The sequence below is a fragment of the Pipistrellus kuhlii genome, unplaced genomic scaffold, assembly GCF_014108245.1.
Source record: "Pipistrellus kuhlii isolate mPipKuh1 unplaced genomic scaffold, mPipKuh1.p scaffold_m20_p_9, whole genome shotgun sequence".
In the NCBI taxonomy this organism is placed as follows: Eukaryota; Metazoa; Chordata; class Mammalia; order Chiroptera; family Vespertilionidae; genus Pipistrellus; species Pipistrellus kuhlii.
In genome coordinates, this window is record NW_023425595.1 from 29,594,121 (window position 1) to 29,620,708 (window position 26,588).

Sequence of the window (26,588 nt, forward strand, 5' to 3'; positions counted from 1 at the left end):
GCATGATCAAGTCATTCTCAATTCTGCCGACAGGTCAAACTGGTTAATCTTGTATATAAAACCTCTTAAGAATACAGTACAAATTAGATAATCTTATGCATAACTTGTTTCCAAACTTTGTTTTCTGTCACACACTCTCACCCACCCATTTCTGTGCTTTGTGTGATAGTCTTCTTTAGGCATTTTCTCTGGCCCATTGCTGCTTTTGAATTCACACATCCCACTAAAACATTAAGTCTCATTTTAAAAGTCCCATTCATAAAATACTCCTAGTCTTCCAATAAACTATTGTCCTTACTTTTGATTCGCACAACATTTTTTCTTTTTGCTTTAAATATTTCTTATTTATTTAGCTTTAAAAATAACTATCTCTATGTTTGTATTATATTGTTAGTGGGTTGAAAGCTCTTTTAAGAAAAGCAATTAATTTTCACTCCTATTGTGAGGTTCTGGGCACAGTGTTTGCACAGAGTAGTTATTTAATGAATATTTGTGGAGAAAAAAATCAATTGAAGCAAATAAAGCAAGAGAAGAAAAGGATGGGGCTAATAGGGGCTATTCTTATCAATCACAATGTTCCAAGTACTAAAGAAAAATGTCAGAAATTACTTTCTCTGACGGTGAACTATTTTCCAGACAGCTTCCTGAGAGTGGCCTTTACATTCTTGTTCCTCCGGCTGCAAATGATGGAGTTCAATATTGAAGTCATTGCTTTAGAAGTCGGTCTAATGTAGATAAATAGTCCAGAGTCATAGTAGAGAACCACAACAGTGAAATGGGAGTCACGGGTAGAGAATGCCTTGACTGCATACTAATCACAGTGGAGATTATGTGCCAATAGGTGACTAGGATGAGGGAGACAGGTGCTAAAAGGATAATCGCACCCTTGACAGGAGGGCCCTCTCAGCATTGTAGGTGTCTATTGAAGCCAGCATCAAGAATGCAGGAGATTCACAAAATTAATGATGAGTTACATTCTGTGTCTGGTAGGGGAGATACAGTGTAAATGCACTGTCTACTGAACATACAAATGTCCCTCTGATCCAGGACATCCAGACACAAATCCCCTGAGTCGTGATAGTGGAGTAGTGCAGGGGCTTGCAAACTTAGGTCACAAGACATAACCACCAGAAGTGCACAATCTGTACACCCTGCTAGGAGGAAGATAGTTATCTGTAGTGAGCACTGAGCAAAGGAAGTGGCTTTCATTTTATAAGGAAATAGACCAGCATCTGGGAAGCAATGCTTGTAGAAAAGCAGAGGTCAGCAAAGGACAAGTTTTTAAGGAGAAAGTACATGGCGGTGGAAGTTGAGATTCAGTTTCAATAAGGATTATTATGAGCAGGTTTCCAAATATACAGAAATGATTAAGAAAACATTAAAAAAAGTAAAATTTGGGTCTTTGGGTCCTGTGAACGTCTCAGCAAAATAAATTCAGCCACAGAAGTTTGGTCTCCTCCCATTGATGTTTATTCCTATTTACCTATCATCAGAAAGAGAACAGATACATTCTTAATTTTCAATTTCACATGATTTATAAATAAGTACAATGTTAACAAGTGCACATCATTGAAATGTTGGTTTTCAGCTCATTACTAGGTGCCAGTTAGCATTAGGATGCATACTGTGTTTCCACCAGTATACATAGCTGTTAAGCACATTTTCCTCACTTTATCTACATGGCAGTCTGAGTTTCGCACTCAATATGGCTTCTTATCTAATCCTTTTATCTATATCTATATTTACCTATATCTATATCATCTATGTCTATATATTTCTTTCTTTTTTAAAAAAAAAATATATTTTTGATTTTTTTCAGAGAGGAGGAGAGAGGGATAGAGAGCTAGAAACGTCGATGAGAGAGAAACATCGACCAGCTGCTTCTTGCACACCCCCTACTGGGGATGTGCCCGCAACCAGTGTACAAGCCCTTGACCGGAATCAAACCTGGGACCTTTCAGTCCGCAGGCCGACGCTCTACCACTGAGCCAAACCGGTTTCGGCTATTTCTTTCTTTATGTATATATTGTTATGAAGATAAATTAAGAAAACTAGGAGCAGTTAGGGGTGACCAGGCCTATGGAGGGGGGGGGGGGGGAAGAGGAGAGGGGGAGCTGTTGAGAGCGACTAGGCCAGCAGGGGGAGAGGGCAGTTGGTGGCAATCAGGCAGGCAGGCAGATGAGTAGTTAGGAGCCAGTGGTCCCAGATTATGAGAGGGGGTGTCCCGGATTGGAGAGGGTGCAGGCTGGGCTGAGGGGAACCCTCTCCCTATGCATGAATTTTGTGTACCAGGCCTCTAGTTTCAAAATAAAAAACAAAGGTCAGTGAAAAATATGTCCATAATAGAGAAGGAGGTTCAAATATAGTTTGGGAGATCAAATAGACACATTTTTGTTATTAGTCCTTGCTTTTGTCCCTAGTGTTTTTAATAAAGACGCTTCCTAAATAACAATACAAACAGGGTAAAAGAAGAAAAGAGAGCTGTATACCCATGCACCATAATCCTGGCCCTTGTACAAACATTTCATATGACAAAGGAAAAGTTTAATACTGAGAAACATAACATAACGAGACTTTAGTGCCTGTTCGAGTGAAAGATGTCAGGACCAAGCAGGAGCTTGAACATGTGAATTGGATATTAGCAAATTTTACAGCTCATGGTACACAATCTCAGCTCACCTCTGAGCCCAGCTTCAGCTGTGGTGGACAGTTCTGATTCACCAGGCACCACTGATATTTTTCCTCAAGGACCATCACTCTGGCTTTCTTTCTGCCCAGGGTGTTGGAAGTATGGGTTGTCCCAGAGGCAACCTTTAACCAATGGGCAATGGGAGTTAATGAATAAATACACCAGACACTTCTGGAAGGCATTCTGTATGCTTCTTAGAGGTTTTATCTCTATGGAATTAAGCTCTGATTGCCTGTAGCTGTGTGTTTTACTCTTACTATTATTATAATCCCTATGGAACTTTTTTTGAAATTTTTTTCCTAACCATCATTCCTCATAACCCTCGTATAATTTTTAAAAATATATTTTATTGATTTTTTACAGAGAGAAAGAGAGAGGGATAGAGAGTTAGAAATATTGATGAGAGAGAATCATTGATCAGACGCCTCTTGCACACCTCCTACTGGGGATATGCCGGCAACCAAGGTACTTGCCCTTGACCGGAATCGAACCTGGGACCCTTCAGTCCGCAGGCCGATGCTCTATCCACTGAGCCAAACCGGTTTCAGCCCTTGTATAATTTAATAGCACAGATATACTATTTATATATGTAGATGTATATATGTATATATATGCACTAGTATACACACATAAACATATTTACTTTTGTACTGCAGCCCTTTGGAGGGCCACAAACCATTCCAACAGCTAAGATTTTTTTCTCCTTCCTATATTGTCCCCATTGAGAATGCATTGTGAACAACTTCATTAATCTACACTTTAGAAGTGTTTAGTTGTTTTCTGTATCACTCTTACTGCTTCCTTAGAGCACTTCTTGGAATTACTTCTCAAATAAACTACCTACACCCAAACTCTTTTCTTGGGCTCTGCTTTCAGGCACCTAAACTAAGAGAAAAGTATGGGACATAAGATAGAGATCTGAAGAGGCGATATTGGTTAGGCTGCCTTCTTGAGCCAGGGAGTCCCAGCTGTGTTTGATAATAATAACCAACACTGCCCAGCTGGTGTGGCTCAGCCACTGAGCATCAATCCATGAATCAAGAGATAACTGAATCAATTCCCAGTCAGAGCACATGCCCAGGGTTGTCAGCCCGATCCCCAGTAAAGGCTGTGCAGGAGGCAGCTGATCCATGATGTTCCTCTCTCATCGATGTTTTTATCTCTCCCTTCCTCTCTCTCTAAAAATCAATAAAAATATTAAAAAAAAAACCACAATAAAGAACAACACTTATTTAGTGCTTAGTTTCCTGGCACTGTCCTAAGTAGTCTATGTGTATTAATTTATTTAATTTTAACAACAATCCTATGAAATATATTTTCAAATCTCTATTTTACAGTTGACAAAATTAAAGGTAAAGATGTTAAGTAACTTGCTAGTCACACAGATATCAATTGTCAAGGTGGAATCCAAAGCTCTAGAGCTTTTAAATCTTCAATTTAATTTCATTCTTAATTCTAATAGCAGCAGCCAGTAGTAAAAAATTCATTCATGCTGGTGGATTTGGCTCAGGGAAACCCAAGCAATGCTCAAGAGACAGAGGAAATTATCCTCAATCTCAAACATGTTCATAAATGAAGCTGGCTAAGGTTAGTTTTCAGATAATGTCAATTAGATAATAATCTACAAAGAGTCTTGAGTCTTGGTCATTATTTCCTTGCTAGTTTGTTTTTGTTTTTCTTTTTTTCTTTTCTTTATGAACTATTGGAGATAGTTCCCTAGTCTTGTACCAATCCTTTTAACTCTCAGTTACATTCAAGGCTATCCCTGAAAAGTCCTTTCACTTCTTCATCAAGACTCTTTGCTGCCCTAGTTTCCTCATCCCAAATGTAATCCCTTTAGGCTGTCCCCTACTGTCCAATGCTACCAAAAACATCTAACTGTAACTTGTCTTTATACTCATACATATTCATGACTTAAGAAATTGGCCCCTAAGAAATCCATCAGAGCCAAATAGTGTTATTACTTTCAGCAATGACCACAGCAGAGTTATATTCTGGTCAGTGTTCAAATATATAATTTCATTTTTCTGAACACTTGGCCAGCAATATCGAGGTTTAAGTTCAAATGAGGCCAGGATGGAAATGTTAGTAAATGCTATGGTGGTACACATTTTGCAATATATAAACATATCAAATCAATATCTTGTACACCTTAAATTTACACAATGATAAATCTCAAATAAAGCTGGAATAAAAAATGAGCTTTACTCCAGTGAAAATCAATAAAGGAAACCTCATCCCTAACCAGTTTAGAGCATTGTGGGAAGTGACAGTGGATGACTTCTGAGGCTAGATCATAAAAGGCCCTACAGCTTTCACCTGGACTTTTTCTTTCTTTGTTATGCAGTTGTTATTTTATTTTATTCTTTCTTTCTTTTTATTTTTATTGATTAAGGTATTACATATGTGTCCATATCCCCTCATTGCCCCCAACCTCACTCCCATACATGCCCTCACTCCCCAGTGTTTTACATCCATTGGTTATGCTTATATACATGCATATAAGTCCTTTGGTTGATCTCTTACCTTCCCCCTCTCCCCAGCCTTCCTGCTGTAATTTGACAGTCTGTTTGATGCTTCTCTGCCTCTGTATCTTTTTGTTTATCAGGTTATAATGTTCTTTATTATCCATAAATGAGTGAGATCATGTGTTATTTTTCTTTTACTGACTGGTTTATTTCACTTAGCATAATGCTCACACAATTTACAATAGCTAAGATTTGGAAACAGCCTGAGTGACCATCAACAAATGAGTGGATTAGAAAACCATCTACACAGTGGAATACTATGCTGCTTTTAAAAAGAAGGAATTTTCACCATTTGCAGCAGCATGGATGGAATTGGTCTATTTTTTTTAATTAAGATTCTGTCTTCAGCCCTGAGATGCCATGAAAGTCCAACTATCCTGAGATTATCATGCTAAGACACAGTCAGGTTAGCTCATGTTGAGAAGCCTGATGGAGGGAAAGAGGAATAACTCAACCCTCATTGAGTCCCCAAAGATATTCAAGTTATATATAGTCTATGCCCACAAACATCATGAAGCTACCCTCACACAAATTATAGATTCACAAGCCAAATAAATGATAGTAGTTCTGGGTTGTTGTTTTTTTTAATGCAGAAATAAATAACAGAAGCACCATTTTCTCTTGTGCCCATTTGCTTTCCTTTTTTTTATTTTACCTTTAATTGATGTGGTCTTGTAGATAAAATTCTTTTAAAATTATCTTAAATTTCCCATGGAGAAGCACAGCATCTATAAAAAAAATGAATGGGAATGTATAAATAAATATTAGGTGTTTAAAATAAGGCATTTGGTTCCCATCTCATCCATATGACACACTCTGTCTCACTCAACAGTTGATTGAATAACCATGAAATTGTGTCACAAACACCTTATATCTCTTCTGTGATGTAAAATTAGGGAGTGTGGCCGGACTTTTTAGAATTTGTTTTTCTGTGCGGCCTGCTTCTTCAGTGTGCCAACTGATGGTCAAGAACTTCACTTGAAGCTACTCTGAAATAAAGATTTCAGAAACAGAAAACAGATAAGATCTATTCACGAGGTATATGAGGTATGTGTGTCTTCTCCATAAGTCCTTGGATATGCTCCCTCAAACTTTCCCTCTCTCCCTGTTTTTTAGATCTGTTATCTCACTTCGGGAGCCGAATCTTGCTTGCTGATCATGACAATTTCTGTTCTGTTCTATCCAGGCCTGTTCTTCCTCTGTCTGCTAATGAGGCTCTGTTCTTTTAACTCCCTCATTTGGGTCAGATAGTCTCTCAGTTTTTCTGGGTTTTTTCTTTTGGCCACTTCATATCCATTCTCAGCCTCTCTATTTTTTCCCCCCTCTAACTTACAGGAAGCTGACTCCTATGGGCTATATCACCCAGGATCTTTTACCCTCTGAACAGGAACAACATTAGCTTGGAAAATGAGAAATCTTGGCAGTTTTATAAGGAAAGAGTCCATAGGAGATGTGCCGCTCCTCCGCACCTCTGCCTTCCAGAGCTCCCAAGTCTCAGTGTGCTTTTTCCTGACAGTCCAGTTTCACCCCATATGAGCCTGGGTTCCCTGAATCTTGCCCGGAACTGGAGTTCAGCATAGAGGGAGGCTTTGTATCCCTCCATTTGAGTCAGCCAGCCGCACATTCAGCTGCCCGCCCTTCCGCATGCACCAGGGCCTCCACACCTTTGTCCTCCACTGAGTCTCAGTGTCCTTTTCTCTTTCCTTCTAGTTGTAGAATTTTCACTTGGCCAATTTTCTGGTCATTCTGGATGATGTCTGCTCTGTCTTCCAGTTGCAGTTTGGTAATTGTTGTGCGAGGCAGCAGTACAGGTGTTTACCTAAGCCACAGTATTGGATCCTCCCACAATGTTATACTTTACCTGGCTAGCTTTGTCAGTTAATGTGTACTGATACTGCTCAAGATTGCTAGGCCCATTCTGTTCCTGGTGTCCACTGTCTCAAGGGTCCAGAAATATCATAATTAATGAAACTAATTTTCTTTTTAGACTGAGGTAAGGAATGGTGAAGGTTTTCTTTTTAAACTCTCAAAACCAGAATGATATTACCCATCTGAGAATAAATGGTGCTGATAGCTACAATTCCTAATGAAGCCAGCTAGTATCAACAAATTCAAGGTAAATGTCTGACATTTCTCTCCCTCTTAAGGAGTCCTTCAGTAGGACTCCCCACTATAATAAAAATAATAGCTAATTATTGTTGAGCAGTAATTAAAAGCCAAACACTATGTTATGTGAGTAACATGGTTATTTCTTTTAACTTTCTAGGATATAAGTACTGTTATTATTCCCATTTCACAAATGAGAAGACAAAAACTTTAAAAAGCAAAGTCACATGTCCTATTTCAATTAGCAAGTGATCACACAGGGTTTTAAACTTAGACTATTCTGACTAATATCCAAAATTTATAAATTACCCAGATAACTCAAAACACACACACACACACACACACACACAACAAAAAACAAAACAAAAAAACACACACATAATTAAAAAGTGGGCAGAAGGCCTGAATAGACACTTCTACAAACAGGTCTTGCAGATGTCCAATAGGTATATTAAAAGATGCTCAACATCATTAATTATCAGAGAAATTCAAATTAAAACCACAATAAGACATCATCTCACACCTGCCAGAATGGCTATCAACAATAAGTTAACAAACAAAAAATGTCAGCCAGGATTTAGAGAAAAAGGAACCCTTTTGCACTGTTGCTGGGAATGCAAACTGGTAACACCACTATGGAAAACAGTATGGTGCTTCCTCAAAATATTAAAAAATGGAATTGTCTTATGATCCAGAGATTCCACTTCTGAGTATAAATGCAAAGAAACCCAAAATAGTAATTTGAAAGAATATATTCACTTCCATGTTCATTGCAGCATTATTTACAATAGCTAAGCTATGGAAACAACCCAAGTTCTCATCATCAGACAAGTGGATAAAAAAGCTGTGATACATACATACAATAGAATATTAACCATTAAAAAAATGAAATCTTACTATTTGTGACAGCATGGCTGAATGTAGAAGATATTATGCTAAGTGAAATAAGCCAGATGAAGATAAGTACCATGTGATTTCATTTATATGTGTAATCTAAAGAACAAAATAAACAAACAAAAGGGAAACAGACTTGTAGATACAAAGAACAGACAGATGGCTGACAAAGGGGAGAGGGGTGAGGGGGCTAGGTGGAAAGGGTGAAGGGATTCAAAGTACTAATTGGTAGTCACAAAATAGTCACAGGGATATAAAGTAAAGCCTAGAAAATATCAACAATGTTGTAGTACTAGTTAACTTTCAGGTGCTAGGTGGGCACTTGAAATATTGGAGTGGAAACATTTTGTTAAGTATATGATTGTTTAACCATTGTGCTGTGCACTTGAAATTAATACTATCTAATAAAAGAGTAATATGAAAATTGAGTATCACTCCAACATACAAGGTGGCTACCCCCATGTGGTCAAAGATGGCTGCCCCCATGTGGACACAAGACGGCTGCCACAAGATGATCAGTAGGGGAGGTCAGTTGAGAGGGACCAGACAGGCAAGGGAGGGCAGTTAGGAGTGACCAGACTAGCAGAGGAGGAAAGATGGAGGCGACCAGGCCCACAGGGAAGGGCAGTTGGGGGGAGGGACTATGCCAGCAGGGGAGAGCAGTTAGGGGTGATGAGGCTGGCAGGGGAGGGCTGTTAGAGGTAATCAGGTTGGGAGGGAAGGGTAATTAGAGGTGACCAGGCCTGCAGGGGAGGGCAGTTAGGGGCAATTTGGCTGGCAGGGGAGTGCTTAGGGGGCGATCAGGCTGGCAGGCAGAAATGGTTAGGGGCAATCAGGAATACAGACAGGCATTCGAGCAGTTGGGAGCCAGCAGTCCTGGATTGTGAGAGGAATCCCAGATTGGAGAGGTGTGGCCTGGGCTGAGAGACACTCCCCTTCCCCATGCACAAATTTCATGTACCGGGCCTCTACTACAAAATAATGTTAAATGCAAATTGTAATTAAAAACACTTAGATCAGTCTGTATCCAATCCATGCTCTTGCCACTAACTAGGTGGTGAAGATCTTAAATTCCAAAAAATTGGACTTGATTCAATAAATAATGAGATGCACTTGAAAAAGTTTTAAATCAGGGATGAGATAACACTTTCATCCTTTTTCTGGTTCTCATTTTTCTCTCATTAGGTGTGGGCTGGAAATTCCCATGCAGCTGGTATCACCACACCCCACATTACTCAATCACTTAGAAAAAAAAAAAAATCAAACTAGTTTTTTACTGTACAACCGCAATCCATAAAGACAGGTAGATTTCTTCTACTTGACGGAGCAAATTTCCATCTCCGTGTAGGACAAAATTGGAAGAAAGATCTAGGATTCATACTGGTGAGTATACTCTTTTTGCAGGGGCCCATGGTGGAGTGAGAGTCTCTTCCCTTAAATGGGACATAGGACTGAGAGATCAGGGAGGCCCCAGTCCTCTTTTTCTCCTGTATTAGGTAAGGAAGTCGACATGTTTCTTCTCTTTGCTTTCCTTTTCCATTCGTCTCTCCTCCTCTCCCTCCCATCTCCTTCCTTTCTGCCTGCTCCCCTTCTCATCCCCCCACTACCCCTCCATGATCTTCTATGGCTCTATTGTGATTTCTCTCTGGCTCTCCCATGTTACTCTCTGTCTTTTTGTCTCCTTTGTCTTATAATTCGGTAAGGTCCTGCTTTAAGTAGTACATGGTTTGGGGCTCTTTGCTCAAATTTAGGAACCCAGGGAGGGAATCCTCATCAAGAACTCCAAGGCTGAATTATCCCTGATAATCTAAATGCACAAAGTGCAACTACAACTTGGGTCAGCCTGAACTCAACTAGGAATTGACAGTGTGCAGCTTAGGGAAGGTCTCTGGACAGACTCAGAGACTGTGTTGGACACATGGCTTAGCCACTAACTAACATGTTATGTGAAACAAGCTTATCATATGCTACCTCTAGGTCCTAGATTTCTTATCTGTGAAGTGGAAGGGTTGCTTAGACAATACCCAAGGTAATTTCCCATGGCAGTCAGAAACTCCTATTGATTATATATAAGAATGTTTTCTATCAACTCATTGAAGTCTTGTCCCACTTTTTGTTGTCATTGTCATGGGAACTGGGCAAAATCATGTCTTCTGCCTATACCTATCTTTGTCCTAAAGCACAATAGTAAAAGAGATCTGTGCTGAGATCCCCCATCAGACACTGAGCAATTGGGGAATGGTAATTTGCCTTACTTGTCTTTGACACCCCAACATATATTGCCTGGCCTATACCAGATCCTTTAAAACAGCTTTGGATAATTATTGAATGAATTAATTAAATAAATTGAATGAATGGCAACAATTGCTATATCCTCTGGACTCTTACACCACACAAAATTACTGTATTAAGTTTAATAATATCTGTGCCATCATTGTGTCTTCCATTTTTCAAAATCTCCTAAGGTTGGTAAAGTTATTCCATTTCTTTTTTATGCCCCATCATCTGCCATAGCACCACAAAATATAATCAATAAATGCTTATTTAAAAAATAAAATTGTGATTATTCCTCCTTGGCAGAGCCTACCCAGGGCTCCTCAGAGCCTGGAAAACTAAGGTAGTAGGAGGTAAACGGGGGTTAGGGAAGAATCTATGTCTCTAGTATGCAAGCACCATATTTCAATACTTAATAGCTGATAAGATCATACCACAACCTAACAGCTGAATATCTGCTCAGCATGAATAGGGCCATTATCCTACTAACTTTTTTTAAGTTATTGAGTAATGTGGGGTGTGGTGATACCAGCTGCAAGGGAATTTCCAGCCCATACCTGAGTGATTTTATCTATTTTTATGATTTTTATTATCATCTATATGCTGGTTATTCCTTAATCTAAATCTTCAGTCCAGATAGGTTTCTGAAATACAGGACTGTGTAACCAGCTTAATAGTAGATGTGGTAGTTAAGGCTGTCATAGAAACTTGAACAAGTTACATCTCTGATTTATTATCTATAAAATACAGAAACAATAATAACTTGCCTCCTAGGATTGTTGTAAGTAAAAAATTAAACAATACATGTATATTAATTAGTAGAGTGCCTGGAAAATACAAAGCACCCATGTTAACCTCAAACTCAATGTATCACAATGGAATCAATCATCTTCCTCCACCACCAGACCTGCCCTATACGTTGTAGTGTCCCAGTCTCAGTAAAGTACCCAATTAGGTATAAACCTAGGAAACAATATCAAGACCCCCATTTCCACAAACAATAAAAAAAAAATCCACTCACTGAAGTATACACAGTTCCCAAAACCCATCTAATTGTATTCTTTTTTAAATATATATATATATATTTATTGATTTTTTTTACAGAGAGGAAGGGGGAGAGATAGAGAGCTAGAAACGTTGATGAGAGAGAAACATCCACCAGCTGCCTCTTGTACAACCCCCACCGGGGATGTGCCCGTAACCAATGTACATGCCCTTGACTGGAATCGGGACCCTTCAGTCCGCAGACCAACGCTGGGAGCCTTCAGTACACAGACCAACGCTCTACCACTGAGCCAAACCAGCTTCGGCTATGCATATTCTTGTATGTAAATTTTCTTTCCTCCATCAAGAGACTATAAATGAACAAACAAAAAGTCCTACTTTTTAGAACTCTTAAATGAGGTTTTGATTCTATATCTTTTTCTCTGTCTTTCTTAACAGAGTTCTACCTTTGTCCCACACCATTTCCTACTTGGATCACAACATTAATTCTCATTCTCTTTGTCTCTCTCTCTGACCCTTGCAATTTTTTTCTTTACCTCTATGATAAACTGAATCATGATCCTCCCCAAAATATATGTATGTTCTAATCCCTGGAACCTGTAAACTTTGCCTTATATGGCAAAAGAGACTTGGCAAGGGTAATTAAGTTAAGGATTGTGGGATGGGAAGATTATCCTGAATTACCCAAAAAGGACCTAAAGGTGATCACACAAGAGACACACAGATAGAGTTTTTTATTATGAAAGAGGAGATAGTAATGTGACATAGAAACTGGCATGATGAGACCACAGGCCAAGGAGTGCCAGCAGAAGCTAGAAGAGGTAAGAAATGGATTCTTCCCTGCTAGCACCTCAATGTTAGCCCCATGCAACTCATTGCAGACTTCCAGCTTCCAGACTATATAAAATAACTTTTTGTTGTTTTAAGCCATTATGTTTATGATAAATTTTTAATAGCATCAATAGAAAAGTAATACAATCTCCTTCATTAAAAATGTCTCCCCCACCCGGCTGGATCATTCCTATCAAATATCTTAATATCGCCAATACCTAAAACAAACACATAAACTAAACTTCTTTAAGCACGTTGTCTATTCCTGTGATAGTCTCTTTCCTCTGCTATAGTAAGAGCAAAAAATATTAAGTATTACCCACTTCTACTGGGCTTTTTTTCTCCACCCATGGGAATAGCTTTTTATCAAGGTCATCAGTGGCTTTCATCTTAAAAGACATATGATCAGTTTTCTATCCTTATCCTCCTGACCTCTCAGAAGCATTTAACATGGTTACTACACTTTCCTTTATAACACATGTGTCAAACACAAGGCCCCCGGGCCAAATCCGTCCCGCCAGGCCTTGCAATGTGGCCCGCACCGCGCTGTCATCACTGCACTCCGCTGCGTTTCCATCACAATGACAGTTTATGACTGTTCAGTAAACCATTCGGCCCGCGATTTAGGCTGGATTTTAGATTTTGGCCCCTTCTCTGATTGAGTTCGACACCCCTACATAACATACTTCCTTCTCCAGGCTTCAGGATCCCAAGTATGTCTCATTCCCCATTTCCTCCTCTGTGGATGCTTCTTTTTAGTCTCCTTTACCTCTGTTCTAAATGGTGCTCTCTTCCAGGGTCCTTCTTTCTTCTCTAATTATCCTTTCTCTTTAGCCAAGCTTACTAGTCCCATGCCTTTAAGTACTCATCCGTTAAAAGATATTCCCCACTTTAGTCTACTTACCATTGCCACTTACTTGCCTAATTGGCATTACAAATTAAATATGAACTCCAATAAGCCTGTTATAAACTTTGACCACATTAAAGTACAACCCCATCATAACTATTTGCTCAGGTCAAAATCCTAGAAATCAGCTGTATTAATTTTCTATCTCTGCATAACTGATTACCATAAAACTAAGCAGCTTAAAATAAGACCCATTTATTACTGCACAGTTTTCATGGGTCACGAGTCAGGTTTGAATTAGTTAGATCTTTTGCTCAAGATTTCAAAAGGTGGCAATCAGCTGACAAACTGAAATTCGCATCCAGGGCTCTGGTCCTCTTCCAGGTTGTTAGCAGACTTCAACTTATGTAGGAATGAGGTTCCCATTTTCTTACTTGCTATCAGTCAGGATCATTTCCAGCCTCTAGGCCAGTGGTTCTCAACCTTCCTAATGCCGCAACCCTTTAATACAGTTCCTCATGTTGTGGTGACCCCCAACCATAAAATTATTTTCATTGCTACTTCATAACTGTGATTTTGCTATTATGAATTGTAATGTAAATATCTGTGTTTTCCTATGGTCTTAGATGACCCCTGTGAAAGGGTCGTTCGACCCCCAAAGGGGTTGTGACCCATAGGTTGAGAACCCCTGCTCTAGGCCTATAGCCCACACAAGCAGTTTGCATTCGCACCCAGAGAATCCTGCTGACTATGACATCCTTGAGTTTTCACTTTCCTTCGCCCATAAAAAAATTATCAATAATTCTAGTTAGCTATGCCTATTAGATAAAGCCTGAATTTGACCATTCCTCATTATCTTCCTTCCTAAACTATTAGTCCAAGTCACCATTTCTTTAGACCATTGTAACAGTCTCTTAACTTTTACCACTGCCTTCTTCCTTGTAATTTCTATTCTCCATCCTCATGCAAGTGACACAGTAATCTTACTAAAGCTCAACCAAATAATGTCATTCTCAAGCTTCAATGTTAAAATTCTCTAATTGGAATTTTGTTAAAAATAAATGAGATCAAGCCAAAAACGGTTTGGCTCAGTGGATAGAGCGTTGGTCTGCGGACTGAAAGGTCCCCAGTTCGATTCAGGTCAAGGGCATGTACATTGGTTGCAGGCACATCCCCAGTGGGGGTTGTGCAGGAGGCAGCTGGTCAATGTTTCTCTCATGATAGATGTTTCTAACTCTCTATCCCTCTCCCTTTCTCTCTGTAAAAAAGTCAATAAAATATATTAAAAAAATAAAATAAATAAATGAGATCAAGTGTGCAAAGCAGCCTGCCCATGATATGAACGATGTTCAATACATACTAGTTGCCCATTTAATGCATAGTGTTACTAACAGAGGAAAATGATTGAAGTACATAGATAAGTATAATTACAAGACAAAATATGTGTCATAAATATTGTTGAATGTTGAAAGATAGGTAGCATTACATCTTTTGGAGAAAAAAAATAGACTTTGGGGGGAAAAAAAATGACATTTTATAGTAACTTTAAGAATAGCCAGGGTTGATGGAGAGAAAAGAGATAGATTGGCGAAGACAGTAGTTTTGCTGATATAATAAGTGGTGGTGATAATAATAGCATTATCATAAAAAATTTATATACCTATAAAAGTTACATTTTAGGAGTAAGAAGCAGAGCAAAAGGTTGAGGATCCTATACGTTACAAAAAAATCAGGAAAGTGATTTTCCATGCCCCTATTATTTATACCAATTTTCACGTGCAAATTTAATCTCCTAAAATCCCTTTTAATCTACCCAACATATACAAGTAATGAAAGTATAAATATTTTTATTCGCTATCCCTATCCATAATGCATTTGCTTTTTAAAAACATTTTTTTACTTAAAAACTTTTTTTAATTTATTGAGAGAGAGAGAGAGAAATATGAATTTATTATTCTACTTACTTATGTATTTATTGGTTGATTCCTGTATGTGACCTGTGCACTGATTGGGCATTGAACCCACAACCTTGGCATAGCAGGCTGATGCTCTAACCAACTGAGCTACCAGGCCAGGGCTGCATTTATTTTTTTCCCTACCTACTGAATAATAGCATGGCTACATTTTCTTTCCTTTTTTCTGCATAACACAAACCTCCATAAGACCCCAATTTCAGTCTCTTCCCCACAAACAGCCATCATCTAATAGAGAGTCTTGAGAATTCCAGCAGTGGAGCACAATTGTGGAGAGTGAGGGGGCAAGGTAAATAGCCCCAAAGCTTTGAGGAATATCCTACATGTATTACCAGCCGTGGCCAGTGCTGCTCAGTGATTAGAGCATTAGCCCATGCACAAATAGGTCATGGTCAAAGGCTGGGTTGCAGTTTCCATCCCCACCCTGATTGAGGTGCACATGGGAAGCAACCAATCAATGTGTCTCTAAGATCCATTTTCCTCTCTCCTTCCCTCCTTCCCCTCCTCCTCCTCCTTCTACCCCCTCCTCATCCTCTTTCTCTCCTTTCTCCTCCTCCTTCTCTTCCTCCCTTCCACTCTCTACAAATCAATGGGAAAAATATACTTGTGTGAGGGTTAGGAAAAAAAAAAAAGGACATGTATTATCAGTTCATATTTTCCACTTCTTTGCCTCACTTCTCTCAAACCACTGGCCTCATGTGTGCTTCCCATCATGCCTATCATTTTCCATAACCAACTCTCTGTTTCACGTCAGTAACTGCCTGATCATCAGTTTCCCAGCATTTAGCTGCACAGAATGGGGAGCAACTCGAAGACAACTCTTCTTTACATCCTCGAGGACCTCTTAGAGGAGGAGTTCACAACGTTCAAGTTTCAACTAGCAAACATAGCTATTTCTGAGGAGTACCGCCGCATACCTCGGAGCACCCTCCATCAAGCATCCCGAGTGAAACTTGCTGACCTACTGATACAGTTCTACGGGGACGGATACTCCAGGATTGTGACCAAGGAGGTCCTGATAACCATAGGCCAGCGCAACCTAGCAGAGAAGTTAAGTCAGGGTATAGAAAACCGTGAGTCTACACCTAACCTACTCCTCTGTTTGCTGGACATGACTCAAGACTTTTTCTGAAATCTTCATATCTTAATTAATTGAATACACATAGAGACAGCATAAAATATAAAAAGAACTGTGTGTCGTGGCACTTTTAAGATTTATTTATTGAGATAAATTTCACATCTAAAATTCCAACCTCTCACCCATGCTTGAGTTTGATTCTGATACTTGTTCAGTATATTCAAACTGTCCTTTTTTTTGCTTATAGTGTGCCTTGTGACTTATCAAAATTGTACATAATGTACTAGGAAAAGAAACTGAGGTAAATCGCCCCTTAGTGTGAGATTTTATGTTTGTCCGGCTTGGAGTTAAGTTCTGCTTACTGTTGGCTGTAGCTGTGGTGTCACGGGCTAAAAATGCCTCTATTGTCCTTGTTTTAGTTTCTCGGTTGTCTTTGGGTCTTCCCGGGAGCGTCTTGAATAAGAAGCTTATACAGAGTCCTTTCATTTTCTCTAGTTATTAGACAAGAACCCTATCAATGTGGTGGTAAGGTAGGGAGGAAGGCAGTATTCCAAAGTCCAATGACTATACAGTTTTATATCATCAGTGGGGTTTTTGGCTTAAAACATAATAAGCATTTCCCGTAGTCTTAATCAATAATTCTTAAGTACTGTTTTATATTTTCTGCTCTTATACAGTAGAATTGACTAAAGAATATTGGGTATTTGACATAAGCTCTAGAAGGGCTTGAAAATCAGGTTTGAGGCTATTGAGCCAGGCACCAAGTCCAACAGCACATCACAGAAGTAGCCCAGGAGGATGCCAATGTCTGTGTTGATAGCTGTAGACATCACAGCTTGTCCGACCTCCCGCCTGAGGCTGGCACTAGAGATGGCCACTGGAAAATGAATGTAGCTTCTGTCCCTGCTAATACTATTGCCACAGGGGACTCTATGCGGTTCCTTCGTCTCTGCTCACTAGCTCCTGGTTCTATTTTGAATGGCTACATATTCTCCATCCTGTTGGTGCTCTTCAATAATGTTGCCAAAAATCCCACGTCAGACATTTTAGTGTTTCCAAAATATCAACACAATGCAGAATGTTGTGAAAATTACCTTCATAATGCATCATGGTGCGTGTGTTATTTCATTCCCTTAAATTCCTAAAAGTTGGAAGCAGTTAAATAATTTTCTAGAATTACTGTACCAGCGCATGAATTATGGTCATTTAAAAATGTTAATTTATGGGAAGAGTTTTATCACTTTAAAAATATATTTTAAATACTTATTTTTATTTTGTTCAAAATGTTATTCATGTATATAGTTAAAAATTAAAACATAACCTTGACCCTTTTCTCATAAAATAACCTCTCTGAACTCAATTTTTCTTTTTTTTCCTTCTTTTTAATCCTTACCTAAAAATATGTTTTTATTGATTTTGGAGAGAGAAACATAGATGTGAAAGAGAAACATTGATTGATTGCCTCCCATATGCACCCCAACTGGGGATCAAACCCACAACCTAGGTAATGTGCCTTGACTGGGAATGGAGCCTGCAACGTTTTGGTGTATGGGCCAGTGCTCCAATCAACTGAGCCACCCATTGTTTTCATTTCAATTTAATTTATTGGGGTGACAATGTTAGTAAGATCATATAAGTTTCAAGTGTACATTTCTACAATACATGGTCTGTATATTGCACTGTGCACCCACCACCAGAGTCAAATCTTCCATCACCATACATTTGACCCCCTTTACCCTTTACTATCTCCACACCCTTTCCTCTGGTAACCACCCTACTATTGTCTGTGTCTATGAATTTCTGTTTGTATTTCTTGTTTGCTCATTGTTGCTTTCAGTTTTATACGCTTTCAGTTATTTTGCTTTCAGCAAAATTTATATAGTTCTTAACTTTTTCTGTCTGACTTATTTCACTTAGCATGATATTCTCAAGATCTATTCATCACCCTGACTGGTATGGCTCAGTAGGTTGGTGCATCATCCCATACACTGAAAGGTGGCAGGTTTAATTCCTGGTCAGGGCACATATCCGGGTGGTGGGTCAGATCCCAGGTCAGGGCATGTGTGTAAGGCAAATGATTGATGTTTCACTCTCATATTGATGTTTTTCTCTCTCCCTCTCCCTTCATTTCTCCCCCCACCTCAAAAAAATTTATAAAAGCATGTCCTTAAGTGAAGATTAAAAATGTTTAAAGTTTTTTTTATAAAATGGCAGAATTTCATCTTTTTTATTTTTTATTGCTGAATAGTATTCTATTGTATATATGTACCACATCTTTTCTATCCAATCATCTATTGAATGACACTTCAGTTGTTTCCATGTCTTGCCCATTATGAATAATGTGGCAATAACATATGGGTACATTTATCTTTGTAAAAAGCCCCTCTTCTGAGTTTTAAAACATTATTTTCAAAGATCAACTTTTTTTTTATGGTAATGACTGCCATATTTCTAACAAGCGTCCTTTTACCACTCTTCATAGGTTAATCAATATCACATCCATTAGTTCCATTAGTTTATCAATACCAATATAATTTCAATATAACTTATTACTATCCTACAATGAGCCTTCTGCTCAGTTTATGCCACCTCTTGCTTGCCCATCCATTCTCTTCCAGATAGACTTATGGCAGTATTTTTAGTTTATATAAAGTTTTCATTTGAATTTTACTTTTTTTAACTTTTAAATTTGGTCCATTATGAGAGGCAATAGCTCAAAACTCACCCAAATACTTTTATTCTTACATGATCAAGTTGAAAACTTTAATTTTCTTAAAATCATAATGAAAGTCTTTCAACTTTTATTTATAGTTTATTTCTAAATGTGCAAATCACTTACCTATACTATTATATTGATACATATGTAAATTCCAGTCATAACAAAATCAAGTATAGTTTAATTATTATAATTTTTTTGTTTTTACTTTTACTTTCATGAAAATTTCTCATTATTTTTTGCCTTGTGCATGTTCATCACATCCTTATAGTCTTCCAATATCTCAACTATCCTATCAAGTTAATGGGCTCTTCTATTCACCTATTTGTTTCCTAATTTCCTCCTAGAGCCTTCCTAAGAAATGGTATGCAGACAGTGAACTTGCAAGGGTGTTACTTCCTGGAAATAACTTTAATCTCTTCTCAAACTAGAAAGGTAACTGGTTTGAGGTAGAAAATTCTTTTACCTTATTATTTTTGAAAGAAATAAGTAATTACTGATAGTGAATCTGACGCCAATCTGATTATCACTTTTTCATCAGTGGTCCATGGACTACCCTGCCCCTGCCATGAATGATATTAGGGTCTTTATGTTAGATGTTCTAAATGTGTAGTGATATAGAGTATTTTTTTTTTTTCCGATTTCTTATACTGGAAACTTCACAAGCCTGTTTGCTATGAACCTAATGTCCTTTAGCTCTATCATCAGTGATGGTGAAGTTTCACAGTCCTAGCCACAAACTAATCTACTTATAGCTACAAAATAAGCCCACAAACCTGTCATTCTGACCCTCCACTCTTGGTTATTAGCAGGTAGGGAAGAGGCTAAGCTTTAGCAACAGGACAATTCTGACTCCATGTTTTAATAATCATGAGAATAATAAACCTTGTTTTCCCTCCAAAGCTGGATCTTCCATTGATAATAAAGCTCCAAAGAAGAGGAAGCAAGATAAAGAAACAGGACCAGATGGATTGCAAAAGGTTTGTAATCACCCCAGATACTTTACTCAGGAAGAGAGAGGGGTTTCCAGGCCATAGAATGCTCACAATCTCAGAGGCTTACTGGCTTCCATATCCTTTGATATAACAGAGTCATTTGGCATTAGAAACAATGTGCCTACAAGGTGTCTTGGTGAAAAGCAGGATCCCAGAGAGGCCTGGTTATGAGTCCTGTCACTTCTGTGTAACCAGGCATTTGCTTGATCTTTTAATGAGCTCTTCTTCTCCAAAATGAGAATAATAATAATAATGTATTATTAAAATTGATGGTTACCGCCTGGCCAGCATGGCTCAGTAGTTGAGCATCAACCTATGAACTAGGAGGTCAAGGTTTGATTCCAAGTCAGGGCACATGCCTGGGTTGCAAGCTCGATCCCAATTGGAGGGTGTGCAGGAGTCAGCAAATCAATGAGTCTCTCTCTTTTTCTCTTCCTTCTTCTCTGAAATCAATAAAAATATATATTTTTAAAATTTGTTGGCTACTAAATGAGTCAAATTCGTTTTCCTTTCAGCTTTCCTCACTACCTTCATTTTTTTTTCTTTTAAAAATATATTTTATTGATTATTTTACAGAGAGGAAGAGAGAGGGACAGAGAGTTAGAAACATCGATGAGAGAGAAACATCGATCAGCTGCCTCCTGCACACCCCCTACGCCCCCAACCAGGGTACATGCCCTTGACCGAAATCGAACCTGGGACCTTTCAGTCCACAGGCTGATGCTCTATCCACTGAGCCAAACAGATTTCAGCACTACCTTCATTTTCTGCTTCTGCCCACACATACTAGATTGCTTTCTGATTCCTATTTATACTCAACCTTCAGACATCTTTTCCTGTGCTTCCTCTTCTCATTATCTAGAATATATCCACCCACTTACTTTGCCTAATAAAATCTTACTCAATTAATAATATAGCATGCACAAACTGGTGAAGACAATAACTACCTTGTGGTAATTGTTTTGCTATTTTTTAAAAAATTATCTTCTCCTCCTTTCCCCCTTCCATGAGTATATGTTACATCAGTTTGGTAAAGCCTTTCCTGGCTTTGCATCCCTAGATAATCTAATCACTTCTTCAAATATGTTGCCAATGCATTTTGAGCTTGTCACCATTTATGTATATCTTCAGTATTCTATTATACAATAGCACAGTATAATTAGCTACATAGTTAAGTTTTAAGCTCTTCAGCCTATATCATGCTTCATCCCTCGGTCAACCCATTACCTAAAACTTAGAAGTACTCTATTATTTGAAAATGAATGAATATATTTACACACTAATACTTGATAAACTTCATACTTGTTAAACTTAAGCCTTTGTTATAGAGAGACAATAGTCATTATCATTGTCTATATTTCTTTCTAGAAAATTAGAAATATATTTAACAAAAAGAAGACATCCAACGAATCTGCTTCTAGTTCCAGAGAGCTTCAATCAAGCAATGATAAAAAAGAAACAGCCCCAAATCAACACTTTCTTCACTTACTCAGACAGCTTAACCTGGCAAGTTATTATCCCAAGAAAATGACCAAAGTCAATACTCTTTTGATAAATAAGACCTCCCTCTGTGACACTCAGCCAAAGGCTGAGGGGGAGCTACCAGTTTGTTTTCTAGAGAAACTTTTGGTATTAGATTATCATTTGCGGTACCTGGTTTACAGAGGCAATTTAGATACAGTATCTACTGGGCCCCAGACACTTAAACCCACAGAACTAGGAAGAACATTTGAGGACTTTTTCATTATAAAAAAAACAAAATCAGCTTCAACACAAACTTACATCCACCCAATGGACATACAAATGGCAATTTTTCACTGTGCAGATGACTTCACAAGACAGTATGTTTTAACCAAACTTTCCATTTGTCAATTTGCTCTCCCACTTTTGGTGCCCAGTCCTTGCAGTCCCCAAATTGAGTTTCCTCTTTGGTCTCTCAGGCAAATCAGGAGAAGCTGGAAAGAGGTGGAACAAATGGGATGGGAAAAAAAAATTAAGAATTATAATAACCAGCTGATCAGTTGGCAGCCTATACACACTGTATCCTTCATAAGCTTTGGAAATTGTGTCTCTACTTCTAAATCACAGATTCTAAATTCACTTCTGAGTAAAGGCAAACACGACCATTTTTCCTACCATCATCCCAGGGAAGGCAATAATAGGTGTCTTTTGATAGAAGGTATGGTGGAAATCTGCTGGTTTTTCCCAGGTGGGAGAGCTGAGGACAGATTTGAAAACTGTATTGCCTTCACCAATCTCCATGGAAATGCTGAAACACATGAGAGTCAGGTTAGATTCCTACAAGAGGTATCCTCAGTCACTGTCATTCTCCTGTCAACTTCTGCTTTTGACAAAGTGAATAGTTCCCTTTTACATGAAATTTGGAATTCATCCAAGCCTCTCATCTGTTTGTTTGAAGATGTAGAAAATATTATGGATGGGAATTCTGTTCACAAAGTGAGAATTGGAATCAAGGATTTAAATAAGGTAGAATTAGCTGGTAAAATTACAGCTACATTATCACAATTGCTAAAGAAGTCTGGATCTCCTCACAGTTTGAGTGACTGGGCCAACGTTGCTAGGAAGTATAAATTTATTATTGACGAGAACCAAGAAGCTTGCCAAGAAGCAGAAAAAAGAACTAAAATCCTTATGGACATCTTGAGAAAAGTGAAATTATCTGAGATAAAGGAAAAGTTACTACCACTTCAGGGAAGTCTGTGGCATGATTGGTGTAAGAAGGATAAGGAACTCCATCAGCTGAGAGAAAAAGGAAATAGGAGCATTGAGAAATACACACAGGAGATTGAGAAGGAAAAGCAGAAAATACGCTGTGAACAGTATCACAAAGTTATTAACCTTAGTGACCTGATAAATTACTTCCTTGAAAGTCTTCAGTCACACCCAGAGACCCATATAGAGCTCTACTTTCTGGAGGGGCTGAGTATGTTAATAGATCAACTAACCACCAGAGAGTTAGACAACCTCCACCAGAAGCACAGTTTCCTGTTGGCTCAGGTGAGAACAGAGAAGGAGAAGCACTCAAAGAGAGAATCCCTCCGAGACTGGGAGGCTGAGCTAGATGCTCTTACCAAAGAGATCAGGGACTCCACCCTGGGAATTGAACATCTCATGAGAGAAGTTGGCCAGATCTATGAAGCTCTAGAAGAAGCTTCCTCCCAAACACATACACTGTTTGTCTCCCTTCCCCAGATGGCTGCTGACCTGATGATATCTGGGATTCCCATTGAGCTGATGGATGGGGATGCATCTTATGTGCCACTGAAATGGGTGGCAGCTGTTTTTGACAAGGTCTCTGAGAAACTTGGAGACAAACGAGTATTCGTTCTCTCTGTCCTGGGCCTGCAGAGCTCAGGGAAGTCTACTCTACTGAATGCAATGTTTGGGCTGCAGTTCAGTCTCAGTGCTGGAAGGTGTACCCGGGGGGCCTACATGCAGCTCCTGAAGGTGGAAGAGATGCTCAGGGAAGAGTTGGGCTATGATTTTGTGCTTGTTGTAGACACAGAAGGACTTCGGGCCTCAGCACTCATTAACAAAGCACAGAATGAGGAGAATGAGTTGGCAACCTTTGTCATTGGGCTCGGAGACCTAACTCTAATCAACATTTTTGGGAAGGATCTATCAGAAATACAAGATATTCTGCAAATAGCCATCCATGCCTTTCTCAGGATGAAACAACTGAATATCTCCCCAAGATGCCTATTTGTTCACCAGAACATAGAAGAAATTATAGATACAAATCAAAGCATGGAAAGACGAAGGTGGCTGGGAGAGAGACTGGATGAAATGACACTTGCTGCAGCCAAATATGAACAATGCTCAGATGTAGCTACCTTCAACGATGTCATTCAGTTCGATCCCAAGACCCACATCCATTACTTTGCTCACCTGTGGGAAGGTTCTCCCCCAATGGCCCCCCCTAATCCCTGCTATAGTCACAATGTTCAAAAGCTGAAGAGCAGGATTCTTAAGAATGCCAAAGAAGAATCCAGGGGAAACATCTTGAAGATATCAGAACTTAAAATCCGAATACGGGATCTATGGAGGGCCTTGGTGAATGAGAATTTCATTTTCAGGTTCAAGAACACCCGGGAGGTCTTGGCTATGAGTAAACTGGAGACCATGTACAACAGGTGGACCTGGGAGCTGAGAAGTCATGTGCTGGACTTAAATAATCAGCTGTCCAGCCAGATTCGGAATGGAGAAGCTGAGGAGATCAAGAGAAGTTTGATCGACAATAAAATTGTAGATAAACATGAAGCCATTAAGCAAGAACTCCAAAGATATTTTCGAGAAGACAGAGATAGAAATATCTTAGCTCAGTGGAAAGTAAAATTTGAAGATGATTTGAAGAATCTTAAAGAGGAGCTTACAGTAGAAACTATGAGAAAATGTGAGGATTTAATTAGCGGAAAGAAAGTACAAGACCTTTGGGAAGAGCATCAATTAAACTTTGAACATATGTTATTAGAAAAAATCGAAGGGATGGCTGTGCCCACCATTGGGAAAGAGCTGCATGATAAGAAGCTGAGAGATCTTTTCAACAAGATTTGGTCTGAGAATATCTCCATTTTATTGCCTGCTACACTCCCACCTGCTGAGGATCCTGATATTGATATTGAGCTAGAGAACATCCTCCTGGAGCATTTTAAACAGCTTCCCAATATTGTGAACAAAATTAGGTACCGTGATACAAAGAAAACGTTTTGTATCAATTACTCTAAACATGTTATCACCTTTCAAAAGTTGCAAGTATATGGGCCCTCTCTGGAAGAGTTTGAAAAAGATATAATAAACAAGACAACAGCTCAAATTGTAAAGCTGGTTAAAGAAATGATGCATAAAAGAGAACAACTGAATGAGGGTTATAGTTCTAGTTATTTCCATGAAATTCTGCAAGTGATCAATCAGGAGGCTGAGGATGCATCTCAAGGAGCCAGATTCATGCTGACAAACAGATATAAACTAGAACTTGCCCTAGAGCTATGTCAAGAGGCAGCAAACAGTTTTAAAAAGATGCGCATCACATTCAAGAAAACAAACAACCCTGTCCTGTACCTAGAAAGTAAAAGGGAGGAATTTTTTACTAAACTTAAGTTGTCCTAGAAAAACCATTGAAACATGGACTTATTTCCTTTGGTGTATAATATAGTTTCTGCTACCTAGGAAAAGGGGGTAAATACTCAAAAAGCTGGTCAGATCCTCACTTAGCTTTTCTCCTCTGTTACATTGCTTTCGGTAATGAGCATTTTTGTGTTTTGTTGTGTTTTGTTTTTTGTAACCCAGGTAATTAAACATTGTATTTTACATCTCCTCTGGGAGTTTTGTAATTACTATGTGCCTGTGTAAATAAGTTTCCAAACTAATATTTTTTAAAAGTTGAAATTGAACAATTACCAGAAATAACACAAAACGTAAAATTCATTTTTTATTATTTCAAAGTAATACAAAATTACATAGCAAAGAAAAATTTAAAAATCAAGACTATATTGGGCATCTTTTCTTCTTCCTCCCCCCCCCCCTTCTTTCCTTGACAAATTCCTTCTTATATTGCTTAATTGTTAATTGAGTCCCTGCTATTTGCTAGGAATTTTGCCAAGTGTTGGGCATATAGAGAAATATAAGACATGGCTTCTGGGTACTGCATGAATGAGCAAAGACAGTCTCTTTATGTTGGACCTTAGGTTGTCTATTTCTTCACAGCAGCCTGCCACCCATTAGAGCAAAAGCCCACTGGTGCCAATTCAACATTTTACACAGCCAATAGTTGTTAATATAGCCCAAACAAGCACATACCATGCTTCCCTGCTCTGTACACTTTGCAAAACTGATCTCATTGAAAGAAAAACTTCAGGGCTATATAGACCCCAAGCTGTGGCTGTCCTTTGGAGCTCTATGATTTAAAGACTCACTACTGAATGGTAGGTCCCTCTTTGACCCCCTGGGAGTTCCTCTCTCCTTTTCCCCTTCTAAGTAGATGCCGCCTCGGGATGGTCTCATGCTGCCAGGGACTCTCCCCCTCCTCTAAGGTGCAAACTTGTCACGTCACCCAAATAAAGTTAAAGTTCTGCTGCTATCTTGCAGTCCTGCCTTTTACCTTGCTTAGCCCTGAACCCCTTCAAACCTCCTATGCTGGAGCCCGCATGTTTTATTCAAGATGTGCTTGAGAGGAGGAAGTAAATATCAGTATCTACAATAAATTACAAGATTTGTCATCATGGAAGTAATTAAAGCTTTGCCTAGGCTCAGAAAAACATCAGGAAATGCTTTTAAGATAAGGCACATGAAGCCTGAGCCCAATCTAGAAGAACAAGGACTGTCAACCAAAGGAAAAAGAAATTCAAGTAGGAGGAAGAGCTTGAACACTCTGAGGAATTAGAAGTCCACTGAAATGTGGTTAGAACACAAATTGTGTATGGGGCCCGGTAGGAGGTTAAATTAGATAGGAAGGCAGGTGCCATGTTATATAGGTCTCTTGGACTCTCATAAAAATATTTTATCCTGGGAATTTTAAAGATGCATAATTGTGCTGGGCAATTTCCTTTTGTCTCTTTGGGACCACTCTCAACTTTCTACATTGAACGCTTTGCATCATATACCATGAAGCTAATCTTACTAGTTTGAATCAGCT

At 38.8% G+C, this 26,588-nt stretch overlaps 1 protein-coding gene and 1 pseudogene across 2 annotated transcripts; one reads left to right on the forward strand and one right to left on the reverse strand.

The window, feature by feature from the left end:
• Nucleotides 1-437: 437 nt before the first annotated feature.
• LOC118713341 lies at nt 438-1,476 on the reverse strand (annotated as a pseudogene).
• Nucleotides 1,477-9,501: 8,025 nt separating this feature from the next.
• Nucleotides 9,502-25,247, forward strand: LOC118713340 (interferon-induced very large GTPase 1-like). Of its 2 annotated transcripts, none has more exons than XM_036427789.1 (4): nt 9,502-9,600; nt 15,902-16,220; nt 19,845-19,921; nt 21,305-25,247. In XM_036427789.1, the coding sequence occupies exons 2-4, from the start codon at nt 15,944-15,946 to the stop codon at nt 25,061-25,063; spliced, it is 4,113 nt and encodes a 1,370-aa protein (XP_036283682.1). In that variant the 5' UTR covers nt 9,502-9,600; nt 15,902-15,943; the 3' UTR covers nt 25,064-25,247. The 2 variants fall into 2 exon arrangements, with proteins under 2 accessions (XP_036283682.1, XP_036283684.1); XM_036427791.1 differs by having other exon boundaries at nt 15,920-16,220.
• The last annotated feature ends 1,341 nt before the right edge of the window (nt 25,248-26,588 follow it).

Bases quoted from the DNA above. Each gene is read 5' to 3' on its own strand.
- LOC118713340 (XM_036427789.1), top strand. From the start codon at position 15,944: ATGGGGAGCAACTCGAAGACAACTCTTCTTTACATCCTCGAGGACCTC. The intron at 16,221-19,844 runs GTGAGTCTACAC...TTCCCTCCAAAG, and splicing joins AAGTCAGGGTATAGAAAACC to CTGGATCTTCCATTGATAAT. The intron at 19,922-21,304 runs GTTTGTAATCAC...ATTTCTTTCTAG, and splicing joins GACCAGATGGATTGCAAAAG to AAAATTAGAAATATATTTAA.